The 25,631-nt window shown below is 40.5% G+C and overlaps 2 protein-coding genes across 18 annotated transcripts in view; one reads left to right on the forward strand and one right to left on the reverse strand.

The window, feature by feature from the left end:
* Positions 1-21,999, forward strand: part of ppip5k1b (diphosphoinositol pentakisphosphate kinase 1b) — a 54,585-nt gene extending 32,586 nt beyond the window's left edge. For 3 of the 17 annotated variants that reach the window (XM_028026950.1, XM_028026941.1, XM_028026956.1), the window contains 10 exons: positions 126-233; positions 324-440; positions 2,025-2,165; positions 2,254-2,362; positions 6,562-6,717; positions 9,067-9,129; positions 13,079-13,234; positions 17,495-17,632; positions 20,440-20,553; positions 21,515-21,999. In XM_028026950.1, coding sequence (XP_027882751.1) covers positions 126-233; positions 324-440; positions 2,025-2,165; positions 2,254-2,362; positions 6,562-6,717; positions 9,067-9,129; positions 13,079-13,234; positions 17,495-17,632; positions 20,440-20,553; positions 21,515-21,612 — 1,200 coding nt within the window. In that variant the 3' untranslated portion in view covers positions 21,613-21,999. Of the gene's footprint in view, positions 1-125; positions 234-323; positions 441-2,024; positions 2,166-2,253; positions 2,363-2,553; positions 2,940-6,561; positions 6,718-9,066; positions 9,130-13,078; positions 13,235-17,494; positions 17,633-20,439; positions 20,554-21,514 lie in introns of those variants that run through there. The other 14 variants (XM_028026972.1, XM_028026963.1, XM_028026990.1 and 11 more) reach the window with 11 other exon arrangements.
* Positions 18,315-25,631, reverse strand: part of map1ab (microtubule-associated protein 1Ab) — a 95,473-nt gene continuing 88,156 nt past the window's right edge. Inside the window, exon 8 of the transcript XR_003596759.1 lies at positions 18,315-18,325. The gene's annotated coding sequence lies outside the window, so the exon portion shown is untranslated. The remainder of the gene's footprint in view (positions 18,326-25,631) is intronic.

Consider the following 25,631-nt stretch of genomic DNA (forward strand, 5'->3'; position numbering starts at 1 on the left):
CCCAGCAATAAACACGAGGCTTGTTGTTGCTATGTGACGAAACGTGAATCGTATAAAGTGCTTCTGTAATTGTGGTATTCCTCACTACAAGAGCCATTGTGTGTGTGTTTGTGTGTGTTGGTAAGGAGGTGAAGGACCAGCAGTGGAAGCAGGCGATGGACTACCTGAGCGCCGTGACTGAACTCAACTACATGACGCAGATCGTCATCATGCTGTACGAAGACAACAACAAGGTCGGTCTGCAGGCCGCTCGCTGCTCGTCTTCAACAGCAGATCCCCCGGCTGCTTAACGGGAAGGCCGTCTCTTTCATGTCCGCGAGAAGGACCCGTCCTCGGAGGAACGTTTCCATGTGGAGCTCCACTTCAGCCCGGGGGTCAAAGGGTGTGAAGATGAGGAGAACGTGCCGCTGGGCTTTGGTTTCCGACCCGCCTCATCAGAGGTCTGTGAATATGTGTTAGAAGTTATTTCTATATGTTTTTTTTCCAGTGGCGTAGCACCTTTCCCCAAAATTTGAGAGATGGGAGATGACTGATGGTGGGTTGAGCTACTTTGACTGGGCCTATTTCTAAAAATCGAATGTAAAACCTTCTACATATTTTCACATGTTACACAGAAATCTCCAGAAATCTTGAAATACCACCTGAAATGAAAAAAGTAAACGTATTACATATTTTTATACTTAACCACATATTCTTAGGGTACAAAACTTAAACTTTTTTCGTAAATCATAATGTCTCGTTTTGTATTTTCTGCCAGTATTTTTGATTTGCTGGTGATGAGTTCAAACAACAAATACTCCAATTAAATGGGGCGTGCCGTGGTGGCGCAGGGGGTTAGCACGCCCCACGTTTGGAGGCCTTAGTCCTCGACGCGGACGTCACGGGTTCGACTCCCAGTCCCGACGACCTTTGCCGCATGTCTTCCCCCCTCTCCTTCCCTGTTTCCTGTCAGCCTACTGTAGAAAAAATACGAGCCACTAGCGCCGTAAAAACTCTTCGGAGAAAAAAAAATAAAATACTCCAATTAAATGAAAAGCAGCTGTCTGTGATTAGCTTTAAGTTGTTTGCTCACTAAAAATGGGCTTTATGTGTGAAATGTACATCAGACGTTGCATGTTTTTTGGCCCTCATGGCCTTCCGTATATTAGAGAGCCATAGTCAAGAGCATGCATAGAGCAAGCAGAACAAGAGTTTATGAGCTAGAATATGTATTTTGTGAGATTTTAAACGCACACCACAAATTATTGTTTGCTTACATACATGCATGTGATCACATCAGTCTCACTGCACACTCAGATTCGGTTTTTGAGCAAAACTGAAGCAAAGGTGTTTAAAACATCCACACCCTTCATGGGTAAGATGCCCTTATTTTTTTTTCTTCTAATTTTATATTTTCAAAAACTTTTATTTTCTGATTCAAACTAGTTTATTAAACCGTTTAATTGTTCCGTGACATCAGATGATAGAATTTCCACGTTTTGCAAAAGTATTTGCGTTTCCATTACAAATGTGCGCTAATCTTCGTCGATATTCCACTAATGTCGGAAAACCTATTTCACAGTTGCACCATTTCCACTAAATAAGAAAGGTAATTAATATCATGTGAATAAGTTTGCTCACACGATAAATAAAAAAAACATGCCACACCCTCGTCCTCCTACCACTTCCTGTTGTCTTCTTTGTCTTTTCCACCAGTAGTAACATCCTTTTGTTCACGTAACCCATGCAAAAAAAGTTTTTCCATTGCAGTTTTGGGAAACTGACTACTTTTGATACAACAAAAAATACACAAATTTTACAAATCAGGAGGTTTTTTTTATTTATTTTTTTTATTATTTCCATCTCTCCAATAAGCAAATTTATTTTTATAATTCCAATGGCATGGAAACGCAGCCTATGAGTCTAGCCAGGTTCATTGATAATTTTATAAAATGATCCATAATTATTATTATTATTTATATAATAATCCATAATTTCATCCATAATGAATGAAAACTTTACTTCTCCATTTTTTGACCAATTAGAATGAGGACAAAAAGCCCAATCAGGGAAGCCTGGAGGATCTTTCCCAGGATCAGACGGACGACGCTCTTCCGGTCACAGAGCTCATCAACCTGCAGAGGCGCTCTCCGATGATTCGCAACCGCAAGACGGGTTCTATGGAGGTAGAGCGGAGTCGGCCTCTCAGCAGCACCCACAATGCATTGCTGAGTATTATTATTATTATTGATGCCTGGCCTTGTTTTTGACCAGGTCCTCTCTGAGACGTCGCCCAACCATTCTTCCAAAGGCTGCACATCCCACCGGCTCTTCCAGTCGTGTTCCCGCCAGTCTCCTGAGATTAAACCAGCCGGAGGCCTAGGTCAGCTTCTAACTCTTAAGTGTTTGTATTCTTTCTTCGTGTGTGTGTGTGTGTGTGTGTGTGTGTGTTTGTCATCAGGTCACCCTGCCCTCGTATCACATCTATTTTAAGCTGTCACCACCAATGTTGCTCTTCATTTTTGTTTTTTTGCCTTTTCCCCTTCTTCACCTTCCCACCTTATCCCCTTTCAGTCCCTTCCTCATCTCTCTCTTCTTTCCATCGCCTCCCCCTCCTGTTTCTCATGGCTGCATAGCTTTCAGTTCAGCTTAGCGGCAGCGCAAACAGGATCAGACTCCAAACTATTCAGGCGAGAGGTCAGCTGGGAGTTGAGGCGTTCGCAGCCAACATCAGGATTTCTTTGTCACAGGACGCTTACAGACGTTCCGACACTCCCTGTAGGAAATAAACGTTCAGCGCAAGGCTGCAGGTTTTAGCAGACCGACGTTTAAGACAGGAAGCTAATGTCATAGGATCAAACTAAATGCTCTCAGATTACTGGTCACTGATTTAAATTTAATTGAAACATCGACAACATCTTCCCTTGCAAAAGTATTTATACCCCTTAAAGGGGCAGTGTTATGTATTTTCCAGGCACATAATCCCATTTTATAGCACAAAAATGGGATTATTTTTGTGCCATTTTTTTGGAATTGTTAGAAAAATTACATATATATACATATATTACTTAAAATAAATTTGACTTTTCAAATTAAAGCCTTGAAATTGGGCCTCTGTCCCTTTAAGAAGCTCCTGCTCTTTCTGAAATTCCACTTTCAGGAAGTCGTCACAACAAAGTTTCTCCGTTAAGCCTTTGACAAACGTTTTTCAAACACCATTCATAGTTGCCATGGAGATTAAAGGATTTCTCAGGCACTCCAGGCATGATTTTGCTGAAGGAATAACTTCAAAAAAGTCGATTTTACACAATACCGCCCCTTTAAGCGTATTAGCACACCGACACTTCAAAGGCGGTTCATTCGATTGCCCAACTTTGTGTCGGTCTATCAGGTAAAATTGAAATAAGACACTTCTGCACCACACTGCAATTTTAAACTGATGTTGTATATAACACAGAAGAGTCAAATTTCACCCGATCGATATGAGTTGAATCACTTTCCCGTCATTAGGATACAGAGAAACGACCAGGCTTCAGTGTTGCAGGCCGACATGTAACGGTGAATAAATCTTCTCGTTTAAACAGCAGCAATTAGCCTTTTCAGGAATCTTTTTAATCTAGAAATTTAAGTTGTGAATGTTCTTAATTGTTTTTCCCGCCTTTCAGTGTTTTATTTTTTCATTAAATGACAAACGGGATCATCTGCAGCACATCGCAATAGACAGTGCCAGGTTTTTTTGTCACGTGAGACTTTAATGAATTATTGTAAGACATGAAAGTCCAGCAACTGTTGTCCTGTCAATCGATTCTTCTACCAGAGTTTTATTTAGGGGAATCAGAAAAAAAAGGGGACAGACGCATGTTTCTGTTAGTCGATTGTAGAGTATTGCGTAGCAGCAGATGAGGTTATCAGTTTCTCACAGTATAAAATCCCAACAAAAAGGTAATGGGGTATGAATACTTTTGATATGTCACTGTGTGTGAAAGTTTTATTCAGATTTTTTTATATATATTTATTTTATTAATTTATTTTGATGTTTGTTTTGGAGAGCGGTGGGTGTTTTCTACAGCTGGCATCTCCTCCATCACAGTTATTTATTGTTTTTTCTGTTTCAGATAAAATATTCTTGAGTCTGGATAAAGATTAGCAAATAAATGAGAAGAGATTGTTTTTTTTTTTAATAGTTCCTCGCTGCATAACTCCATTGCATTTCCTGTTGTTGGTAACTCGTCTTTCTCACTTCCACACCTGGCATGTTGCATCAAAGTGGTGCTGAATTCGGTGCCGAATCTGTCAGGAACAAAAACAGGTTTGACTCTTGGATAAATTCTGTTTTAAAACACTTCCAGGATTTAGTTGACAAAAAAAAAAATGTCACTGATCACATACTCTTGTGTGTTGTGTGGTTCATTTAGTGCTTTGTAAAAGTATTCACTGTCAAACCTTTTCACATTTAAGTGCAGTTTTTGGGGGATTTCACACCTGAAGTAGTTGTCACTGAGGGATAAAAAACGAGTCGAAGCGTGACCTGGCCTTTCTGCATGCAGTTTGCATGCTCTTCCCATACATGCATGTGTGTGCTCCGGGTATTCCTGCTTCATTAGCGGTTACGCTGAGCATCCCGTAGGAATGAGTGTTTGTGCTTGTTTGTTCTCTTGTTTTCCTGTGACAGACTAGCGACCCATCCACGGCCCCTCACTGTCCCACACGGATAAGTGCTTTAGACAATCAGTGGATGGAAAATGGCGCATTGTTTACAAAACTTTTCAGTAATAAAAATCTAAGGGAAAAATGTGGCGCATGTTTGTATTGAGCTCTCCAAAGTCAATCCATCCAATAAAAGCATCCCAGCAGCTTTCTGCTGTCACTGCAGTATGTGAGTGAAAGGAGTCATCGATATTACAAAAGAAAACCGAAAATTAAACACAGGTGACCCCAGATTTCATCTTTCCAACACCTGCATTGCGGTGCTGACTGGCTACTCAGACGATTTTAACGGAGTTGACTCCTTGGGATGTGACCAAAACAACTCGCATGGCGTTGTTAGGGAAATGTCTGGATGAGAGGATGCTACAAAGAGTGGAGTTTCCCTCTGCTGGATCACAGGAGGATTTTGGAGCAAAGCATGTAAGGGATGCAGCAAATATGTGGAAGAAGCTGATGAGATCGAAGTGAAACTTTTTGACTCGCATGCAAAATGCTTCATGTGCCACAAAACACTGCACCTAAACCTTAAAAGCATCATCCCAATGGTCTAACTTGGTAGTGGCAGTATGATGATGTGGGAAAGATGGATAAAGCTAAACACAGTGCAATCAAAGCTAATCCAAGGTATTGAACAAGAGCTCAATACAAACACATGGACACCACACTTTAAAGATTTTTAATTTTAAACTAATAAGAAAAACTTAACATAACTTTGTGTTTGTGTGATAAAATCACATTAAGGTTTGTGTTTGTGACTTTAGGAGCTGTGAAGTTTAGCAGAAAACCGTCTGACCTGAGTGAAGTTCCCCCCCCCACCTTCTTCAAATCAGACAAAAATGGTCTTAAACATTTGTAGTACGTTTGTGCGGCAAAAATATTCGTTTGTGCCGCTATCATATTAAAGATATTAAGAAATGTTTCCAGAGGTTATGAAAGGTCAACCAGCACCACACACACACACACACACACACATATCTCCTTCAAATCAGGCAAAATTGGTGTCAATCGACTCTACCTCTGTGCAGCGAAAATTGTTGCTTATGCTGCTTTGGCTTTGAAGATACAAATGAAACTTTAAAGGTCGATTTGATTTTGTAAAAGTGTGTGCGGCTGGGGGTAGGTCACCTTTTGACCTTTAAACTTTTGTTAAAGGTCAGAAGGTCTTCTGATTTGAAGAAGGTGGGGTGCAACTTCACTCAGGTAGCCGTCTTCATTGCAGGGCTGGACAATGAGCAATATAAATAGATAATACTTCTGATTTAATATTCAGGGATCAGTATTGTCACCTTCTCAAAATAATTGTCAGTCAGAAGATGGTTTAGGCAAAACGGTCCCTTTTGGCAAAACGTGGATTAGTCCGTTATTATAGGAAGGTGACGATGGAGTACCTCCGATCCAGAGAACCGCATGGCATTCTGGGAGATGTAGGCAGAGGAAAGGTTTTAGCCGCTAATCCTCTAAGCCAGGTTGGTGGCGTGAACGACCTCACTCACTCTGTGGTTACCTAGCAACAACCTACTGCATACGTTTCAGCCTCATAACTTAAAAATAAACAACTGGTGTGGAGTGAAAACTGTGGATAAAACAGGAAAGGTCACGCCACCAGTTTGGCCCTATGTCAGATATTTAAAACCAAAACTATCGACGTGAGCTGATATGAAAGGCTTACATCATGGAACGGCCTTCAGCCATATTGTCCAGCCCTAATTCAATGTAAACACATTTAATAAAAACAAGAAGCCTAACGCTTTGTTTGGAACATTACCTGCATGGTGTGTAAATAAAACGACTCACCGGTCATACTTCCACTCCCACCCTCCACCCACCCATCCACCCTTCACCACCCCCTTCCCCCCCTGACTCGTCCTCACACAGGCTCACTCTGTTCTGGCCTCTTCAGTGCCTCAGCCCTCGGGGTGTCCTCTAGCGCCCCCAACTTGCGGGACTACGTCCGCACCCATCACCACCACCACCACCACCGAAAACCTCCTCTGTCCCCTGGCAGTCTGCCGTGCAAGATTGGCATGTTCGGTACGTTCACAGCGGTGTCTGCTCTCCTCTGTGGGGTCAGGTGTTCACATCTCCGCCCTTCTTTAAAAACACCTTTTTTATTATTATTATTCTACTCTGTTTAGTTTTTTTTTTTTTTGCTACTGCTGGTCTCATCTTGGAACTACTGGCAGCTCTTTCCTGTTCTGTTATTTCCCTCTTTTTCCACAAAATCCAATTTCAAAACATCTCGCCTCTCTCAAAGTTTTGGCGACACTGATCTGATCGCAGAGTGACTGGCTGTGTGGTAAATGTTTTGCATGCAGGCGCCTGTTGGGTGTGTTCAACGCTTTTGGCACTAACTGTCGCCATCAGAGCTCTGTCTGCTTGGGGATTAAATAGGTTTGATTTTTTTTTTTTTTTTTGCATGCCGTGGCTCTGTCTCCTCATTTGTGGAATTTAATAATCTGTCCTAAAGTAGCTTTGGTGGCTGAAAGCCCAAATCTTGGCTGCTGTTTTCCTTTTTTCCCACCTACTCACATTTTGTGGTATTCCTCACTACAAGAGCCAGTAATTCAACTGGAAATAATCCAATCTGATATTAAAATTTTTCCTCACGCTGCCACTGGTAAAAAGCAGCAACTCTCTTTGCACTCACCAAGATTTCTTAACAATCGCCTACATTTACGCTGCACAGCATAATCACACCATAAATGGTAAGTTATTTAAGTTGGGATTAAATTGTGCACAGCAGGAATTTTGTCCAGGGTTTGTGATGCAAGAAAAGCAGCTCATTATCACCACTAGGTGTCGCTCTGATAGCAAAACTTCACAGCACCAACAGTAAGAATGACTAAGAAAAAGGGTGAGTATATGAACCAATAAACGTTTCATTCAGTCCGTCATACTTATTGTCCCCAGGCAGTTGTTGTGCAGCTCAGTAGGAGAAAGAAAACAAACAAACCCATGTGATCAAACTCATTTGAAAATGTTCATTTTGTCTTTATTTAAATGGCTGAAGTCGGCTAAAACAGAAATTCTACACCATTTATTCATCTTCCTAAAAGCCCCAGTTGTTATGACAACTTTCTGTTACACATAAGGAAACTATTATTGATAATTACCCATAAAAAAAAAAATATATATATATATATATATATATATATATATATATATATATTTACATCTTGAAGACTTCCCTTCACTGGAATTCAGACACCAAACCCAACAACTGAAAATCTATCCAAGGGCAGCTATAGGGCACTTAGCTTTGATTCTCATCAAGTTTTAGGAAGTAACAGGTAGTCTGGGTTTCACTTTGACCGACCTTCGAAATTTCTTAAATTTAAATCTAAAGAGAAACTTGTAAATAACTAAAATACATATATGTACATTGGTCCTAGAGGTCCTAGAGTAGGATCTTGGGGAACCCAATGTTTATAAAAGAGTCTGACCTGAAACCCCACCGTGTTCCAGACGTAAGGTCGGCGTGTTCTGGTGTCGAATGCAGAAGAACAGCAGAGGGTTCTGAACCAGCAGGAAGAGCCGTACACGGCCATCACTGTGGCGTAATGTAACCGAAGAGTTAATTCAATTCAGACCGCTGATAAAATGGGAAGTGACATTTCTGGCTGAGGCGCTTCTGCAATTGTCTTTAAAATCTTTATTATTATTATCATCATCATTGTTTTTTAGACTTTATGGTTGCATATAAGTTATAGATTCTTTTTCGACAATGGAGAAAACAGATCAGTTCCTCAGTTACTCTCTTAATTTGTCTAAAACTATATAACATATATCAATATGTTGTATTTCAATACTTTGGGTTTATTTACCTGCAGATTTTGCACCGTTGGAATAAAATGCAGCGTAATTACAGACAGACAAAAAATAAGTTATTTTCCTCTGTAAAACATCAGAATGTTTCAATATGGACTGAAAAACCCGATGTGGTTCAGAGTGTATTGAGAGATTTCTTAACATGTTTTTACTTCCTGGTACTTTGTTTATACCCAGAAGGTTGAGACACCTGCAACAAATTGACACTTTTGTCTTTGCTCTGAGTGGATTATGTCACCATGTCTTAGTGTATTTTATTGACATTTTATCTATTGACAGATTATTACAAGTTATGCATCTTTTCCTTTTAGCTAAAAGATCAATGAGATCAAATTTTCAACCTCTTTTTTTTTTTTTTTTTAACTTCTCATCCTTCTCTTCATTTTCCTCAGAGTTGTTGGCAGAACGTGTGTGAATCAGAAAGCCAACTCCGCCCTATTTCTGTTTCCTCCCCTCTTTTTTAAAATTTCTTTTCTTTTCTTTGAAGAGCACGCAGGCCGACACAGATACCAGCACCTCCAGTAATCCTAGTTACCTCTCTTATCTCCTCAGAACTGCTCTCTATGCCGGCAGTAAAGAGGTTTTCTGTGTCGTTTGCCAGGCATCCGACCAATGGTATGTCCGCTTTTCTTCAAGTATACTTCGACAATCCTCTAGTTCATCTTGCATGACCCTTTTGTGGGGAGTTGGAAACCACCTTTGGGGATATGGAGATTTGTCTGCGTCAATGACATCAATGAACATTTTTATTTATTTTCCATCAGAGTTTCTGTCATCGCACAACTTCGGTGTTTGATGAGCCTTGTGTTGTTTTCAGCCTGCACTGCTAACACCACCTGCTCTGCAAGGTTAATTTACCTCCCTGATTCTGCCGTTTCCTCACAAATTGCTCTTTTTCCGGAATATATCTTCTTCCTCGGATATATTTCCACATGTAGACGATCTGTGTGCACCTCATAACTTGTACTCACTCAAAACCTTTTGTTCCTTTTTGAGTCATTTGTACTTTTCAAAGGCTGTGGTCTTCTGTTTCTCCGTGTATTGATGTGGGTTATGGTGTAAAAGTGAGGACATAAAGGAGATGTTGTGGAGAATCCCCGTCACATCTTTGGAGGACTTCAGCTGATTTAGTGCAGTTCTGAATGGGGCGTGTATATCGGGATCAAAGGTGTGTATTCTGCTGTATTCGGACAGGGGATTCTGATTTTTAACATGACATCACTTTCTCTTTTTGTGTGTTTTTTTTACATATTTAATTATTAACTTTTAATTAATTAACTTTTTTTATTGTCCCCAATTGTCCACATAGTTATTCAGAAAGTAGGTCATGCCGTCAGTTTCATCTTCAGTATAAAATGTCCTCTGTTTTGAGGTGAATGAAGCTTCTGCACAGTGTAGCAAAAGATGAGAAGTTATTACAGAGTCACTATTGGGATATTTTAGTAGTCAATTCTTTACACACAGTTGATAGGCTAACGCATGAACCAACGGACCCCCAGCGGTACAAGAGAAGCGGCTTCGTCGTCCATCGCTGTTGTTGCGTATGTCGCTTGTGTCGTACCAGAAACACGCAAACACAAAGGTTCCGGGTCAAGACTTCTGTAGGCAAAATAAAAAAATGTGATCAATTGTGTTAAAATGTTGGAGTGTGTTAAATTTTGTGTCATTAATTTATCTAATTAATTAATTGATTTCCCAACTAAACTAAATATGAGTTAGGCTATTGGTTTGTGCTGGGTTTTTACACATTCTGGCATGTTGACAATTGCTTTATGCCTCTTTAGTGTTAATTATTTTTATTATTATTTTGTTGGCTCTGGTGGGCTTTATTTGAAAGTAGTTCGACAGGAAACAGGGTAATCAGAGGGGGGAGATATACGGCGAATGTCGCCAGGCCGGGAATCGAACCTGCAACCACCGCCACGAGGACTAAGGCCTCAATACGTGGGTTGTGCTTTGCCCCTGCGCCACCACAGCACCTTTTAGTGTTAAATTGAAACTGATATTTACTATATTCACTATCGATGTGGTACATTAGGGTCTGACAGGCGTGAACCTCATGGTGTCTGCACCCGTTCCCGGTGTGCAGAGTGGGACTCGTGTTTTATACCTTGTTTTGTCCAGATTGCTGAAAGACTTTTTTGTCATTTGTTGTTGGAAAAAAAAACCTAGCCTTGCATTTTAGGTAGACTTTGATTCTTAGACCAGAAGGTGTAATTAATTACCAGGAGCTTATATATCATTATTTTTTTATCTTAATTGTAATTTGTTGATAAGGGAGACAAAAATAAAATCACCAAATGTCAAAAACTCGAGGACCAGTTTGTTCAAATGTCATCCGAAGTAACTGATAGAGTATAAAGAGTGTCTTAGTTTTTTAATTCTTTTCTTTTTGCCCACATTTTTTACTTCAAAAACGCATTTAAAAAGATGTGACCCCCCCCCAAAATTATGCTTTTTTTTGGCTTTTGTTCTGCTTATGAGCCAAAAAGCACCTCTTATATTTGACATCAACAACAAGGAAGCTGTGCTTGTTGGCAATTTCTGCAGCTTGATTTTACCCCCATTATTGTTGCACAAAGCATTTGTTCCCGGTAGACTGCTGGTTGAACCGGCGTCTATCGATCAGGACAGTCTTAGAATCTCAACATCATTAAAAACACTTGAATGTGCTGCTTGCTTCAGTAGCAGCGACCTTGTATCGTATTGTATCTGAAATTCATTCAAAGGACGGATGAGTGAAAATGGATGAACAACTTGGAACTAGATCAACAGAACTCGTACATGAACACTTTTCATGATTGTATATTTTTATGCGTCTTACACAAACAAAGACGTGGAATGTTACCTGTTCTTAGCACCTTCCTCATATTCAGTAAACGGTTTTATCAGACAGATTGTTTCCAAACCCATGATCTTTTCTTTCAGGTTTGTATCACTACGTTTTATAGAATAACACTGAAACTACACAAATAATGATAATAATGTACGTCTTTGTTGAAGTATGAGCTGTGTAATTTAATATTTTGATGGATACAGATGAGATTCGGTTCACCTGTAAGAATATATTTCTGAAATGCAGGAAACCTAAAATAAAAAAAACCTGATAAATATTTGACAGTGGTTACAGCGGCAGGTCTTTTGGGGTGTGTCTCTGCTAGCCCTGCACATCTAGAGAGTGGGAAAGTGTAAAAATCACGTCTCTCTTTTCTGTTGGCTCTCATTTGGACGTTGACTGGGCCAGTCTAACATGAGGATATGCTTTAATCTGAACCATTGTAGCTCTGGTTCTGTGTTCACATTTGTTGTAGATTGACGTGCAACCCTTCTAAAGCTAAACTGTTTTTGCTTTTTTTACAAGATTTCCCTGTGTTTAGCTTTGCGTGTAGACCCAAAAGTTCAAACTTTATTGCTTTTGTTAAACATGTTTGGTGCGTTTCCAGTACACCTTGCGGCAAACTTTAAGCAGGGCTTCTTGTTTGTGTTTTTTTTTTTCCCCCCCCCCAATCGACGACTTCTTACCACTCTTCCTGAAAAGCCAGAGTTGGGACGTTAATGACTAATAGTTGTCCTGTTGGACAGATTCTCCGACCCTGAGCTTCGGATGCCTGCAGCTCCTCCAGAGTTACCACGGGCCTCTGCTTCTCTGATTATCGCCCTGCTTGTCAGTCTACAGGTGTGGCCTCGTCTCGGTAGGTTTGCAGTTTTGTCCTAAACCTGCAATTGGATCTGCTGGATTTTATTTAAGGGTCTCAGAGTAAATGGGGCTGGGAATAAATTACTGCTATGGAAGATTTTTAGTTCCATGTGTGGAAGTGGCACAGATTGGATTTTTGGGCTGTTCTGACTGTGGCAGAAAAAGCCGTATATAGGTCGCATTTGCCTGCCTTGAACTGGCCGATCCAAGTCCAGACTGCAACTCGATTGCAATGTTGTGGAGTAACGGTAAACAATAGTTCTTCAAGGAAGAGCAGACCAAAGTCTCTCTGGAGCAGGGGTGGGCGATCCCAGTCCTTGAGGGTCGGTGCCTCCCTGGTCTAACACACTTCAATAAAGTAGCTGAATCACCTGCAGTCAGATTCTCCAGGCTCCTGTCAATGACCTCATTATTTGACTCAGGCGTGTTGAAGTAGAGGCGCATTGAAAAGCTGCAGGACACCGGCCCCTGAGGCCTGTATTTGACCACCCCTGGTCTAGAGGAATGTTGAAGACTTGTTGGTCGTTATTGTTTTCTAGAAGTGCTATGAGCCAAGAGGTCAGCTCCTCGTTGACAGGGCCAGGCTGGTTTGGGTAGCTTCCTTCTCTTAACAAATGAAATCATCACTGGGAAATGGCTTTTTGTTTCTGCTGTTATGGAACCGTGACAACAAAACCAAACCAGAGTCAGGACGTTTCTGTCAGTCGACACACTGAAGACCTTTGAGAAAAGAGAAGTGGTGTCTCAGGTCTTACTGTTCAAAGATGCCGTGGTTTCAGCTCCGTAGCTCCCGCCTCTCCTCCTGTTCCTCCTGCCGCTGTGCTGTCATCTTCCTCCTCTCTCTGTCCTCTGCCTCTCCTCCCTCAGAGCCCTCAGATGAACTCGCTGAGCTGGCGCTGCAAGGGTTTGACCCTGTCGCCCTGGACAGGTCCTTCTCCTATCACCTGCATCACTGCCCCTACCACCTGCGCCTCCTCAGGACCCAGCTGATGTGCAGCCTGGAGCTCTCCGACTGTCTCCACGGTCAGCCTCTATAGCCCTTTCCCCCCCCTTCCACGCCCGTCTTGCACCTTTGGACCGGTACAGGCGAAAGATGGCTGCCGTTGATGCCCTCTGAGCTTTGCATCAGCTGCAGCCTCCTGCGTTGGCTGTCATGGCTTGGTTTCCTGCCTGTTGTTGTCTGTCTGGTTTTTCTAGCGGTAGGTCTGTTTCATGTCCCCAGTGTTTAAAACGCTTGCATGCTGACCGAGGAAGGCAGCATCATCTTCCTCTCTGTATTTAGCTGACAAAATGTAGAATAATTTACAGAGTAGAAAATCAAATTAAAAAGTAGGACTGAAATGATTAATTGCGATTAATCGGTGATTGAAATAATCGTCAACTAATTTAGTAATCGATTAATCGTTAACTAAAAATAAAAAAGGCCATTTGAAAGAACAAAACACTCAGACCTGTGTAGGTAAAAACTGTAAGAAAAGTATCTACATTTTTGCATTTAAGATGAAAACAACCTTCTTTGTCTGGAAGTATGTTCTTTGCCGAACTCGTCAGGTGACGTAGTTTTACCAGGTTCAAATCCTGTAAGATATCTAAAGCGTCTTTTGCTATCCAGTTATTAATCGGTTAAGCCAAAGAATAATCAACAGATCAGTCTTACACAGCAGTAAGTCCAGTGGAAAAGATTGAGCTTTAAGAGATATATTTTAGCTGCAGATGCGTCCTTTGCTACAAATGACCAAGCGTTCACTAAAGGAATGCTATGTTCTTGCATTTTAGGCAATAAAATGTTTGTATTTTAAGAAATAATTTAATTTTTTGCATCTTTTGATGTATTTCTAATATTGTATAAGAAAAGCTTAAGTGGTTAAATAAAATATCGGCAGAATGTGCCACGTTTGTTATGCGATTAATTGATTAATCGACAGAAAAAATATATTCATAAAATAGTTGTTAGTCACAGGCGTGATAAATATGATTTCAAATGAATGGAAATAAAAGTATCGATTCACATTTGTACAGAAAAGTACTAGAAATGTAATTCAAGAGATCTAAATGTAGGGGTGGAGAGTGTGCTGCTTGATCTCATTATTTCTTTTGTGAAAATAAACAACGGATGACACTTCCACAGCAGTCGGGTAAAGATGAAACATTTGCAGGAACGACGGGAATTTCATTAAAAGACGGAACATTAAATCATAATAAGACCGTAGATACATTTGTCACCTTCAGCTGAGCTTAGAGCGACTTCTTCAGTTTCTACCATCACAAAAAAAGTGGAAGTGGATAAAGAGTAATGCAAGTGACGTGCAGGGGAAAAGGTTTTTCTTTTTCCATTGGAAGTTTTTAAAGCCTTGTTGACCTTTTATGTCAGTATCAGAGATGGAAATTAATTGATCAAATGAATCTGTACAAGGAAGACTTTGTACCGAGCTTTTATGCAGCTTCTCATTGGATTCTGATTCTCAAATGAGAATCAGACCCTCTCTTGGTTCAGTTTCAGGCTTGTTGGGATGGATGTGAGAAGAGCCATTTTTTTCAGCATTGAGGTGTTTTCAGAGAGCATCGTCTGGTACTAATGGCACCAATTAGGCCTTTTAAAGAGCGAGAGCGTGACTCGGTGTCGGTGCACCGCCGCTCTCCCAGGAGACTTTCACGGCCTGGTGGCCCATGTTGGAGTGGATCATCAGCTTCTGTCATTTTCTGCTTCTGTGTGAATCTGTTATGCAGCTGGTCTGATTGTATTGAGTCAGTGCAAGAAAATTATTGACCTTCTTTACAGATACTAGAGTAGAACAGAAACAACTCTTATTTCCCCTCAGTGTGCCAGCAGCAAAGTGGCAGGCAGGCCAAAGCATTCAGATTCACAAAAAGTTAAACATATAAAAACAAAGTATGAATAAGAGCCTCTGCATAACAATAGTAATAACAGCATTATTGGATTCAAAGAAATGTGCAGGTTGATTTAAAAATGTGCATGTTAAGTATGACTGATTGTCACGGCAATTAAAGCCCCACAAACATAAATAATGCTCTTGAAAAACATTCCTATTTGTAATATGCTTCTTTAGGACTCTAGCTACATACAGCAGTATGATATCTATTATTGAACTGCACACAGTGACTGTATTTACAAATGTATTGGTATCTAATGATGCTTTTATTAAACAAACAGTGGAGAAAATGGTAAAACTATCAATCCTGACGATAAGAACAGTTTTGGGAAGATTTAAAACGGCACTGATTCAATTTATCGTGACGGTGATAAATCAACATTTATCACGATAAACGATACGATGAACACCCACACTAGTGCATGTATGTTTCTACATTAAAGCATAGACTATTGACAGAAAGTACTGGAATGTAAACACTTATTGAGCTTGTTGAGGAAGGACCTGCTATAACGCTTCTTTGTACCCGTCAGATGCAAGCAGGCTGTCCCTGAAGGAACTCTGAACTGTAGCAGATATTAGTGATAGTAAAGAAAAGAGAAACCACTGGCCATGCAGAGTACCTGCGAGGGCTGGCTCAAAAATAACACCAGATTTTTTTTATTATTATTACCAAATTCAATTTTAATTTACTCTTTACCCTAATTTTTTTCTTTAAAAAATTATAAATGACTTTTATTTCAGTCATTTCTTCTGTGAGTGGAAATAGAAGCTTGTCAAACAAGACGGCGGTTCTGGGGTGGGTTAACATCACTCTGGAAACCCAACAAGTGGACTGGTGGGACAAAAAAAAAAAAAAAATCTAAATTTTTCCAAAAATGAAATCTTCAAAAACAGAAAATCCAATTAATCACTAAAATCGATTTATCGCCCAGCCCTAGTACCGGCTCTGACGTTGCTGCAGTGAACAGCTGCCAGCAGGAAGTGAAGCAGAATCCCTTTGTGTTGGTCAGGGGTCGGACAATCTGGATCAGCTGGCCCAAATGGAGATCAGAACCAAAATGACTTAATCTGCAAGATGTGAGACCGAAACATATTTACGATTTACTTTTATCTGCATGATTCATGGAAATGCTTAAAAATTAAGAGTGAATTTGAAGAACCTGGGTGCTTTTGTTTTTGGAAATGAAATGGGGGTTAATACCTGTCGGATTGACCGAAAGCCTTTGAAAAGTGATGCTTTTTTTGTTTGTATTTCGCGAAAAGGTTTCTAGTTGAGAATCTGTTCATTTAACCAGCTTTACTGGTCCTGAACCAGAGATCCAGAGATGGAAGCGCTCCGTCGTAGAGCCTGGATGCTGTGTTGGGTTACAGCAGGGTCACATTTCATTCTGTTTTCTCGGTTTGGTATTTTGTACCTGTGATGTTGGTTCCACTGATTTTTTAAAGGTGGGTGGCAGTCATGACCACAGTTCATTTTTCTGTTTAGTTTCAGTCTAGTCCTAACCAACGTTTGGTTTGTTATTTTACAATTAGCTTTAGTTCTCCTGATAAGGTTTTTTTTTTAAATAGTTAAACTTTCCTCTGGATGATCACTGCTTCCTCACTTCTCAGTTCCTTTAAATCCTAAATAAATCCATCTTTTTAAGTACATTTTAAACTCTGACGTTTCCCGTTTCTCGTCCTTCAAATTCAAAAGGTCTGTTGTTCATAACCCTGACTACGACTTTACTGTTTAAAAAAAAAAATCATATAATCACCTTCATAAAATAATAGTTTTTTTTCTTCTTTTTTGCCAGAAATTATTTGTGAAATAAAAATCACCACCTCTTAATTGCCAAAAGACGATTATTTAAGCCGTTATTTTAGGAAAGTGACAGTTACTTTTGCCATGTTTTCACTAAGGACTGATAAACTCTTGTTATCCTCTGAGCTGTTTGCTCCAAAACTTTCAAAGCGCCTTCAAACTCGGCGTCATATACTGTAATCGTTGCGTTGCCATGGTTACGGAGTACGCAACACGTTCCTGCGTACACGCGGCACAACGTTCCCCTTGACATTCACCGATTAACCAGTGAGAAAACTCGCGGGGTTCTTTTCGTAACGTGGCTTTGATTAACTGAGACTCCCTGACAATCCTGTTGCTGTGTTGCCACATCTAACCGACCCTAAAAGGCCTTCTCGTCTCATCTCGTCTTTCCTTGTCTGGTCTCGTCTCTTCTCGCTGTAGCTCGGTTGTTTTGTTTTGTTTTGGCATGGAGTGATCTAGCAGCTGCCTGAGGAAGAAATGTTAAAGCTCCGAGTTGGTTATTTTCCCCTTCTCCTCTCCCTGCACCCAGTGAACTGGTACAGTGAAGCGTCTCTTTCTCTCTCTCTCCTGTTTAAACCGCAGGGTTCGAAGGCTGCTCTATGGTGCCCTCTATCTACCCGCTGGAGACGCTGCACAACTCTCTCTCCCTGAAGCAGGTGGAGGAGTTCCTCAGCAAGGTGTGCGAGAGCAGCGGGGAGGCCCAGGCCAAAACCATGAAAGGTGGGTCGTATGGAAGCTCGACACTCACTGATGTTGATGTTTGGAGAAAATTCAGCTCTTCTACAACTTTATAATATGTTTGACGTTAGAAAAGGCGTCAAAAACGTAAACATTTTATAATTATGTGATTGAGCTGCTGTTGTCTACACTTGTAGATGATGATGATTGTTCATACTAGGTAACTTTGTTTTCTTTTTTTCTTATTGAAATGATTTAATAAAGTGTAGTTTATGTTTGATGTGATGAGGAAAATAATAAGTAAAAAGAGCTTCTTTTTCTTTTGGTTTTGAGCCAATGTAAAACTTGTTACAAAAAGCAATAAATCAATTAATCATAAAATAAAATTCACCCAATGATTTCCATTCTGATGTTTAATATTTTTTTAAGAAATAATTTGTTTAGAGACTGTAATCCATTTTATTTATTTATTCATGGTTTTTGGTTGTGTGTTTTTATTTTAATTCATTTCATTTCCTGATTTTGTTGGGATTTTTGGGGGAATACTTGAACTATTCCAGCAATGTAAAGTCTTCTTTACAGAATTACAATTTATTAGTCTTTGAGATGGTAAACTAGCATTATTGTGCCCTTTTCAATATATTACTTAAAAATTCTCTCAAAACAACGTTATCATTTAGCGCCATAGTTTCTGGAATAATTTATCGTCCAGTAAAGTGTTTTATTGTGACAGGTCTGTTCCTGTAGGATGTGGTGGGTTTTGACACAACGCTGATGTTTAAATATAATCAGTTAGTCTTCAAAACATACCTGAAATGTTACGCATGAAGACCAAATTATGTTAATTATCAGGGCCGGCCCAAAGCATAAGCAAACTAAGCAGCCGATTAGGGCCCCAGGGCCACCAAAGGCCCCCTCAGTAGAGCTGATTTTTTTTTTTTTTAGTAACGATTTCTATGTCATTATAATGACAAGAGCACACAATTGCATCATGAACTGATTTGTTTTTACAATAATATATTTGATCATGTATGTAGAAATCATTATTTTATGGACGAAAAGAAAATAAATTGCTCTTAGGCCCCCTGGTGGCCGCGGTAGGTACCGCACGCTTCGCCGGTAATTTGAGCTGCCCTGCAGAGAGCATCCAAACGTCCAAAGCTCTGGTAGAAGATAAGTTGGCAAAACAATGTCTCAAAAAAAAAGACTTGTACTTCAGGGAGAAAGAAAAGAGGAAGAATAGAGAAAAGCCAAGATAAAGGTTTGTCTTAAGATGTCTTTGTAATGTAATGTTTATAAAAAGGATTTTGAAGCTGCTAATAGAAAATTAGCTTGATGGCGACCTGGAACGGTTCAGTACAACAGCCAAACATGTATGCTGGGGTCTTTGTGTTTGTGTGAAAATGAGTTTAAACTTTACATGAGTTGATTCTCCTGGTCGGCTCTGAATATTTCTGAGGTATTTTTGGCTTCAAAACGCCGTGTTTGATAACAATCATTAAAACTTCTCAATGTTTGACATTGTCTAGCAAAATGTTTTCCATCAGGCTACAAGGGTGCTGCTGTATAACAATGAGCTGCTCTAAGCTGTGATATGTTGTTTGCTGCTGATCATTTATGTGGCTAAAACATATTTTTTACATCAACTTCTAAGTTATGTTAAAATCATTTCAAGGCTCAGAATCAACCCGGTACCGGTACCGGTCCACATTCTCAGGGGAGAAAAACTCACCTGGTGTAAATGAAACTTTTAGCTAGTGGAGTAACTCTTAAGAGAAATTAATTTAATCACAGAATGTCATGAATATGTGTGTATGGCTGAACCGATGGCAGTTTTCTGGCCGGTTCCCGATCTTTAAAGAGCCTGACCTGCCGATTTTGATTATTGGCCGATGCCAATTGTTTTGTCTGAAATGTCGCTAAATAAAGGAAGAAAATCACTGAGTTGGCAACAGTGGGGTGAATATTGTTAACTGTAAACGTTCTGACCCGACCTGGTGGGCCGGTCTGTCAGTCAAACCTCTCACTGCAGAGCAGAAAAGGACAGAGGTTGATTTTTAAACCTTTGCTGACGAATATAAGATCAGGGGACAAGATTGGCTTCACATGTTAATATCAGCCAATAACGATCCCCCAAAATTAACTCAGAAATCGACTGGCTGATAAATGTATCCTATATTATACATGCACAGGGTATAATGCAAACAGCACCATCAGAGATGCAATAAGCTTATAGCAGGTGTGCGAATGATCTAATTGTGTAACTGTTGATTCCAGAAATCCACATTGTCAACAGAACTAGAGGGCCTCAAAACCAAATTTCGCTTGGGGCCCCATGGAGGCTTGGGCCGGCTCTGTTAATTATCTACGTTGATGTCGTTCAAATGCAACATGCATTAACATTAGGGTCGTTTTTTCAGAGGCTTGAACTACAAAACTCTTTCAACTTTAACCTCCTTGGTTCCTTCCACCTTTTCTGTCCCTCTACGTCTGACGGTCCTCTCCGGTTTTACTTCACTCCTGAAAGCAGCGCAGCGCACAGTTCACAGACAGACAGGAGCTGTTGGTTTTTCAAAATAAAGTACATTTACAAAGCTTCATGAGATTTAAATTCTTTTCAAACTCTGATTTAGACTCCATATAAAGTGCGCAAACACAGGCTATATAGTAAATGTGCCAAAGTATTCTCGCTTTTGTTCCAGCTCCAGTTTTATCCCCAGTAAGCAGCTCGGCTTGTTATCGAGCCTCATTCAGTCCACATCTCTCCATTCTGATCCAGATCTGTTTTCCGTAATGCAGTCAGATTTGAGTTTACGTCCAGGGAAAAGCAGAACTTGAGCCTGACGTTTCTGTTTCTGGTTTGTTTGACTCTCAAAGTCAGACGTCTCTCTACAGCCCTCAGCAGCCTCTGTCTTCCTCCGGATCAGAGGCGTCTTTCCGTCCGCCGGCCCAGCCTCTGTGGCGTAAGTCTAACAACGTGGTGGTTTTTTTACAATGTCACACAAGAGGTCGACTCCGTTCGGATCCCTGAGGATGGATATCTACACGGTGGAGTTTTTAGAGAACCTCCAATCTAAATTAAATGCATAACACAAAGTAGGACATAATCAGAAAGTGCAAGGAAATTTGATTTTTTTTAATTTTTTTTGGGGTTGGTTAAAAAATATGAAGTCAACAAATCCGGTGTCGCCAGCTCCACTCAGATGTCTCCTACATGTTAAAGACGGCACCATGAAGACCAGCGGCGCAAAAAGTGGGCTAGCACGGCGCTAGGCATGTGGGCGCCAAAATAAAGGCAGAAAAATAATTGGCATTTCTGTGTCTTTTTCTATAGTTACAAACAGCAAATATAAATATTTGAGACACAAACTTTCCTCCTTGAAGCAAAATCAGTAGGAACATTGTTGCTAACTAGCATTTTGTAGAAACACCAGAACCGTTCCAACAACCCAGTTCATCCCTCTTAACTGCGACTCAATTCATTTTTCTTTCTTCTCCTCCGATGATGATGATGCCTCCGCCCACTTCCTGTTGGTTTTGATGCCATGCCGTTGATTTATGTAGTACCTGTTGATAGACTTTTCTGCTTTACTCACTTCCTCTCCCATCAGTCTCTGTTTGTATCTTTCAGAAAAGTCTTCTTTTTTTTTTTTTTCTTCCTTTTGATCCCGGGCCTAAATAATGACAGTGTGTAACTGTTTTTTTTTTTTTTGTTTGTTTGAACAAACTGTGACATTAGAGCAAAATCATTTTAGAATCTGGTGAAGAGCATTTCTAAAACTTGATGGTGTGTTTTATCGGTTGGTCGGTGTATAAAATCGCCATATCAAATAAGATACTTGTTTTTAAATACATATGCACATTTCTGTACATTTTGTGGCTTTCATCTTCCTGGGTTTTCTTCTGGTTTTTGTTCCTGAGCAGACGGCAGGATCCCGTCCAGCGCCGTGTCCAGCGCGGGCCCCTCGTCCCCGACCACAGACGGCTCCAACCTCGGCCTCAACTTCAGCTTCAGCGAGTAGCTCCGCCTCTCCGAGCGACCAGAAAACCACGGCGCCGCTGAGGAGGCCGTGCGAAGGATGTGTCAAGAGTTTTACATTTTAAACCGGAGCCGTTGGGCTCTGACCCGTCCTCCGGTTTGGTGACACATTTCCACTGAGGAACGCTCTGAGCGCGTCACACCAGCCTTCACGCACACGTGTGCCTTACAAACGTTTTTCAGTGCCGTCGCGTCAAGTGCCTGCTTACTTTTTTAAAATTATTATAATTCCAAATTTACCAAATACGTCGAGCTAAAAGGCTTTAAACATTTTTTTGTATTCTGTGCCGTCATTGCCATGAGGCAAGAGAACTGCCTGCCTCGCCTCGATTCTGTTCTCTGCCGTTTCTGATCGATCCTCAGCACACGAATCACGTTACACACACACAGTAGGTGACAAAACAAAAAAACACTGTACATTACATTTTATAAGCTAAATTATGGAAAATCAGTTCATATTTTAAATGTTTAACCATTTTGTAGGCCCCGTACAGACAGGAGGAACATGCAGTTAGTGAGATGTTGATCAATCCCAGGTGAGGCTCAGCTTCCTGCTGCCTCACCAGCTTCGCTTCCCAGCATTTGAATTGGAAAATGTGAAAATTCTGAAGAAAGAATGATCAAAATTGGTCAAGCTAAGTGAAAAATAGGTACTTTATAGTACAAACCCCAGGGTGAAAATATAAATTATTTTATCATTCTGTTTCCATCATGACAGGTGAGGCTCTGCCTCACTTGCTTTCCCTGACCGCACGTCATTGATGTGGATTTCCCCAGACTGGCATCTTACACATTTGATCAGTTTATGCCAACAACACAGTCACATCAGGGCTTTTTCCTCCCCGTTTCTGGTGCCTGAACTGTTTGCTGCTGGAGTTTTAGACCTCTGTCCTTCCAATCATGGTTTCATTTTTATTTGTTCTTTTTAACAAGGGTGCAAATTGTGAGATTTCAGCTTGAAAGCCGATCAGAGGTTATGGTGTGAACTCATGACGTCAGATCACAGTGATCAATCGTATTTTTGTCGTCCGTGTGATTGGTAGTTTCTTCATATTGACCAAAAGTGTAGGTTTTTGATTTTGAAGGTGTTTTTGTTGTTGTTTTGGTTTGTTGCAGGTTTCCTCTGTAATATTCACACCACTCTGATCGATCTGTGTTGTTCACTCGTGTGTATCTGCTGTTCATTAGAAGCAAACATAATGTAAATGTGCCTTTTTTTTTTTTTTACCAAATCACGTCAGGTAATCAGAAAACAATGCAGTGTTGGGACTGAAGAAACCACTAGATTAGGGTTAATCTGACAGCAGAATTAGGATTAGGCTTTATGTTCTGCACAACTATCAGCTATTAATCTATAAGGTTTCATGCGTCTTCGCTCACTTTCTCTGGCATCTCATTAGTTGTAAATGGACTGGAGTTTTCTTCTGCTACATGAAGTAGCGTATAGCCGGCTAAAGAAAGATGGCTGCTTTTTTCCTCACGATAATCAATTTTGTTGTTTTGGAAATGAAGATATTTCCAGACTAGAAGAAGAACCACCCATCCCTTTTACTTTGCATGGTAATGCTGTCTGGCAGTTAGCAAAGCTAGCAGTAGCATCTCTGATAACCAGCTAATATTAGCTTTTTATGGCCTTACTCTCTAAAGAACAGAACAGTTAAATGTATTATATTTTGTACAATCACTAGAACTATAAACTAGTATACAGAAGGCCCATGTCCAGTAAACTGGGTAAATCCAGCTCATTCAGTGCTGTTGTCATAGCAACAGCTATGCTAGCTAGCTGCAGGTCAGTCATTTTCTAATCAGCCGTCTACGTTTCCCCACTGGTTAAACACATACAGGTCAGTTGGAAACTGTGGTTTTCTGTTTATTAAAGGAAAATGTGTCAGACCTGCACATGGAGGAACATGTAGCCTAAAGTTACAGAAGCTAATATATTTTGCTCCAAAACCATCCGATCCAAAGTTGAATTTAAGCTGAATTTAAAGCATCTGAATTTTGTGGTGCCTTGAAAACAAAAGTATCTGTTTTACTCTGACCAAAGTCTCCTAACTTTACACTTTAATTTCTCTTCTCTATTTTTTTGCGAGCTTTGCTTCAGCCTGTTGAAGCTTAGACAGAACCACACGCAGTAGAAAATCGTCTCTAAGCTGAAAATGAAATGTTTCCCAAAACTTTGAAAAATCTGCTGCAGCGTCACATTCTGTTTTTTTTGTTTGTTTGTTTTGTTTTTTCAATTAACAGGTGTGTTAGATTTGCTTGTTTTTGCCCAAACGTGGGTTTTACAGCTGAATTGTTTACTCGATTGTTTAATGTCGGCCAAAGAGATTGTGTGTTTGATTTGCTTCAGAGAAGCAGAGTGGAGCTGTAAACGTCTGTAAAGCTGTTCAGGTCAGGTTGGTGACGCTGGACAGATGAAAAGTGTTGATAATAAAATAAAAAATAATGTCAAATTGAACCTGCTGTTTGTGTCCAAAGAGCAGCCGACCAAATGTTAACGGCCCTGTTACATCCTGGACTTCGCACATTGTGACCGATGGGCCAGAGTCCAGACACAACAACCTGTTATTGCTCTTCCACAAACAGTTGCAGCTCCTTTTCTCCATCCTTCATCCCCCATTTCTGCAATTTTCTTAAGTTTCAGTTTTACTTCAATCTTCCCCTCCTGTTTTTGCTTCACCTCAGATTATTTTCCTCCTTTTTACCCTTTTCTCTCCATCATCTATCCCTCGTTTTGGTTCACCTTACTCTCTGCCGTCAACCACTTCTGGCTTCAACACTTCTCCTAGTTTCACTCTCACTTGTCTCCCTTTTTGTTTTATTTTTTACTGATTATATCCACTGCTGTCATTCCACCTGATAACCACAGTCTCCTCTCTCTCTTACATATCGACAAAAATGAAAGCTCATCACCTCCAACTATAAACCCTTCGAAAACTTCTTCCAGCTTACCCCACCGTACTCCACAATATCTGAATCCTGATATCTTGCATATGAAAACTGGGCTGTCATGATTGAAGACCAGCTGACGTTTAAAGATCATTTTGCCTCCGTCTCTCGTTTGTGCTGCTTCACACCGTTAAACGCGAGAAAAGAATCGGGCCTCACTACACATGACATGCCACCCAGCCATCTGCGCTCATCTCCCACCTCGACTCCTCCGGCGCTCCGCCATCCGGTCTGCAAATCTGTACTGTGAAAATGTCCAGACGTCTTCAATCAGCCTAAAAGAGTACGATGTTCATGAAGCTCCACCCGTATCTGCCTGCGTCAGATTCAAATCTTCGATGTTGGCCTTCAAAGACTTGCGTTACGACTCGGTCACTCCGGTCATAAACGGATTGTCGGCTAGCACCGTCCTGAAGTGGTGTATGGTTCAGAATCTTGACAATGCATCTACCAGAAGCGAGGCTTTCCTGTCCGTCTTCCTCAAGAAACGCTTGAAGACCCGGTTTGTCAGAACATCTCCTACTTTTAGCAACCACTGAACTTACCTCTTTGTCTCCCCTCACTTGCTACTCCGTCAACTCTGACAGAATTCAAATTCAGTACAGAAAATTCAAAAGTACATTTGCTTTGTCTCGTGCTGTTGGCAATCTGATGAAAACACTCGTGGTGTTTTTAACCGCGCCTCAAAGTTGAAACTGACGGTGGAGGCGCAGAACTCTCCCAGACGTCTAGAGGAAAAAATAATAGGATGTTTTACAACTTTATTCTTGTAAAAGTACAAGAATAACTTTGCATGAGAATAAAGTCACTTAAGAGAATAAATTTGAATTCTAATGTATTATTTAGACTTTATTCTCAAAATGGACTTTATTGTTGTATTTTTTTTTTACATTTCTAAGCGTAACCCTAATACTCTGTCATAATATTCCACAGTAACATTTCCTGGGTGACTAAATGAGTTGTCAGCAAGCACTGCTAATCCACCTCATTTGCTTTTGCCCTTCCTTTTTAAATCTCTGATTGGGCGCTGTGAACCTGAATATCTTCCTT

Source organism: Xiphophorus couchianus, chromosome 2, assembly GCF_001444195.1.
Source record: "Xiphophorus couchianus chromosome 2, X_couchianus-1.0, whole genome shotgun sequence".
Classification (NCBI taxonomy): Eukaryota; Metazoa; Chordata; class Actinopteri; order Cyprinodontiformes; family Poeciliidae; genus Xiphophorus; species Xiphophorus couchianus.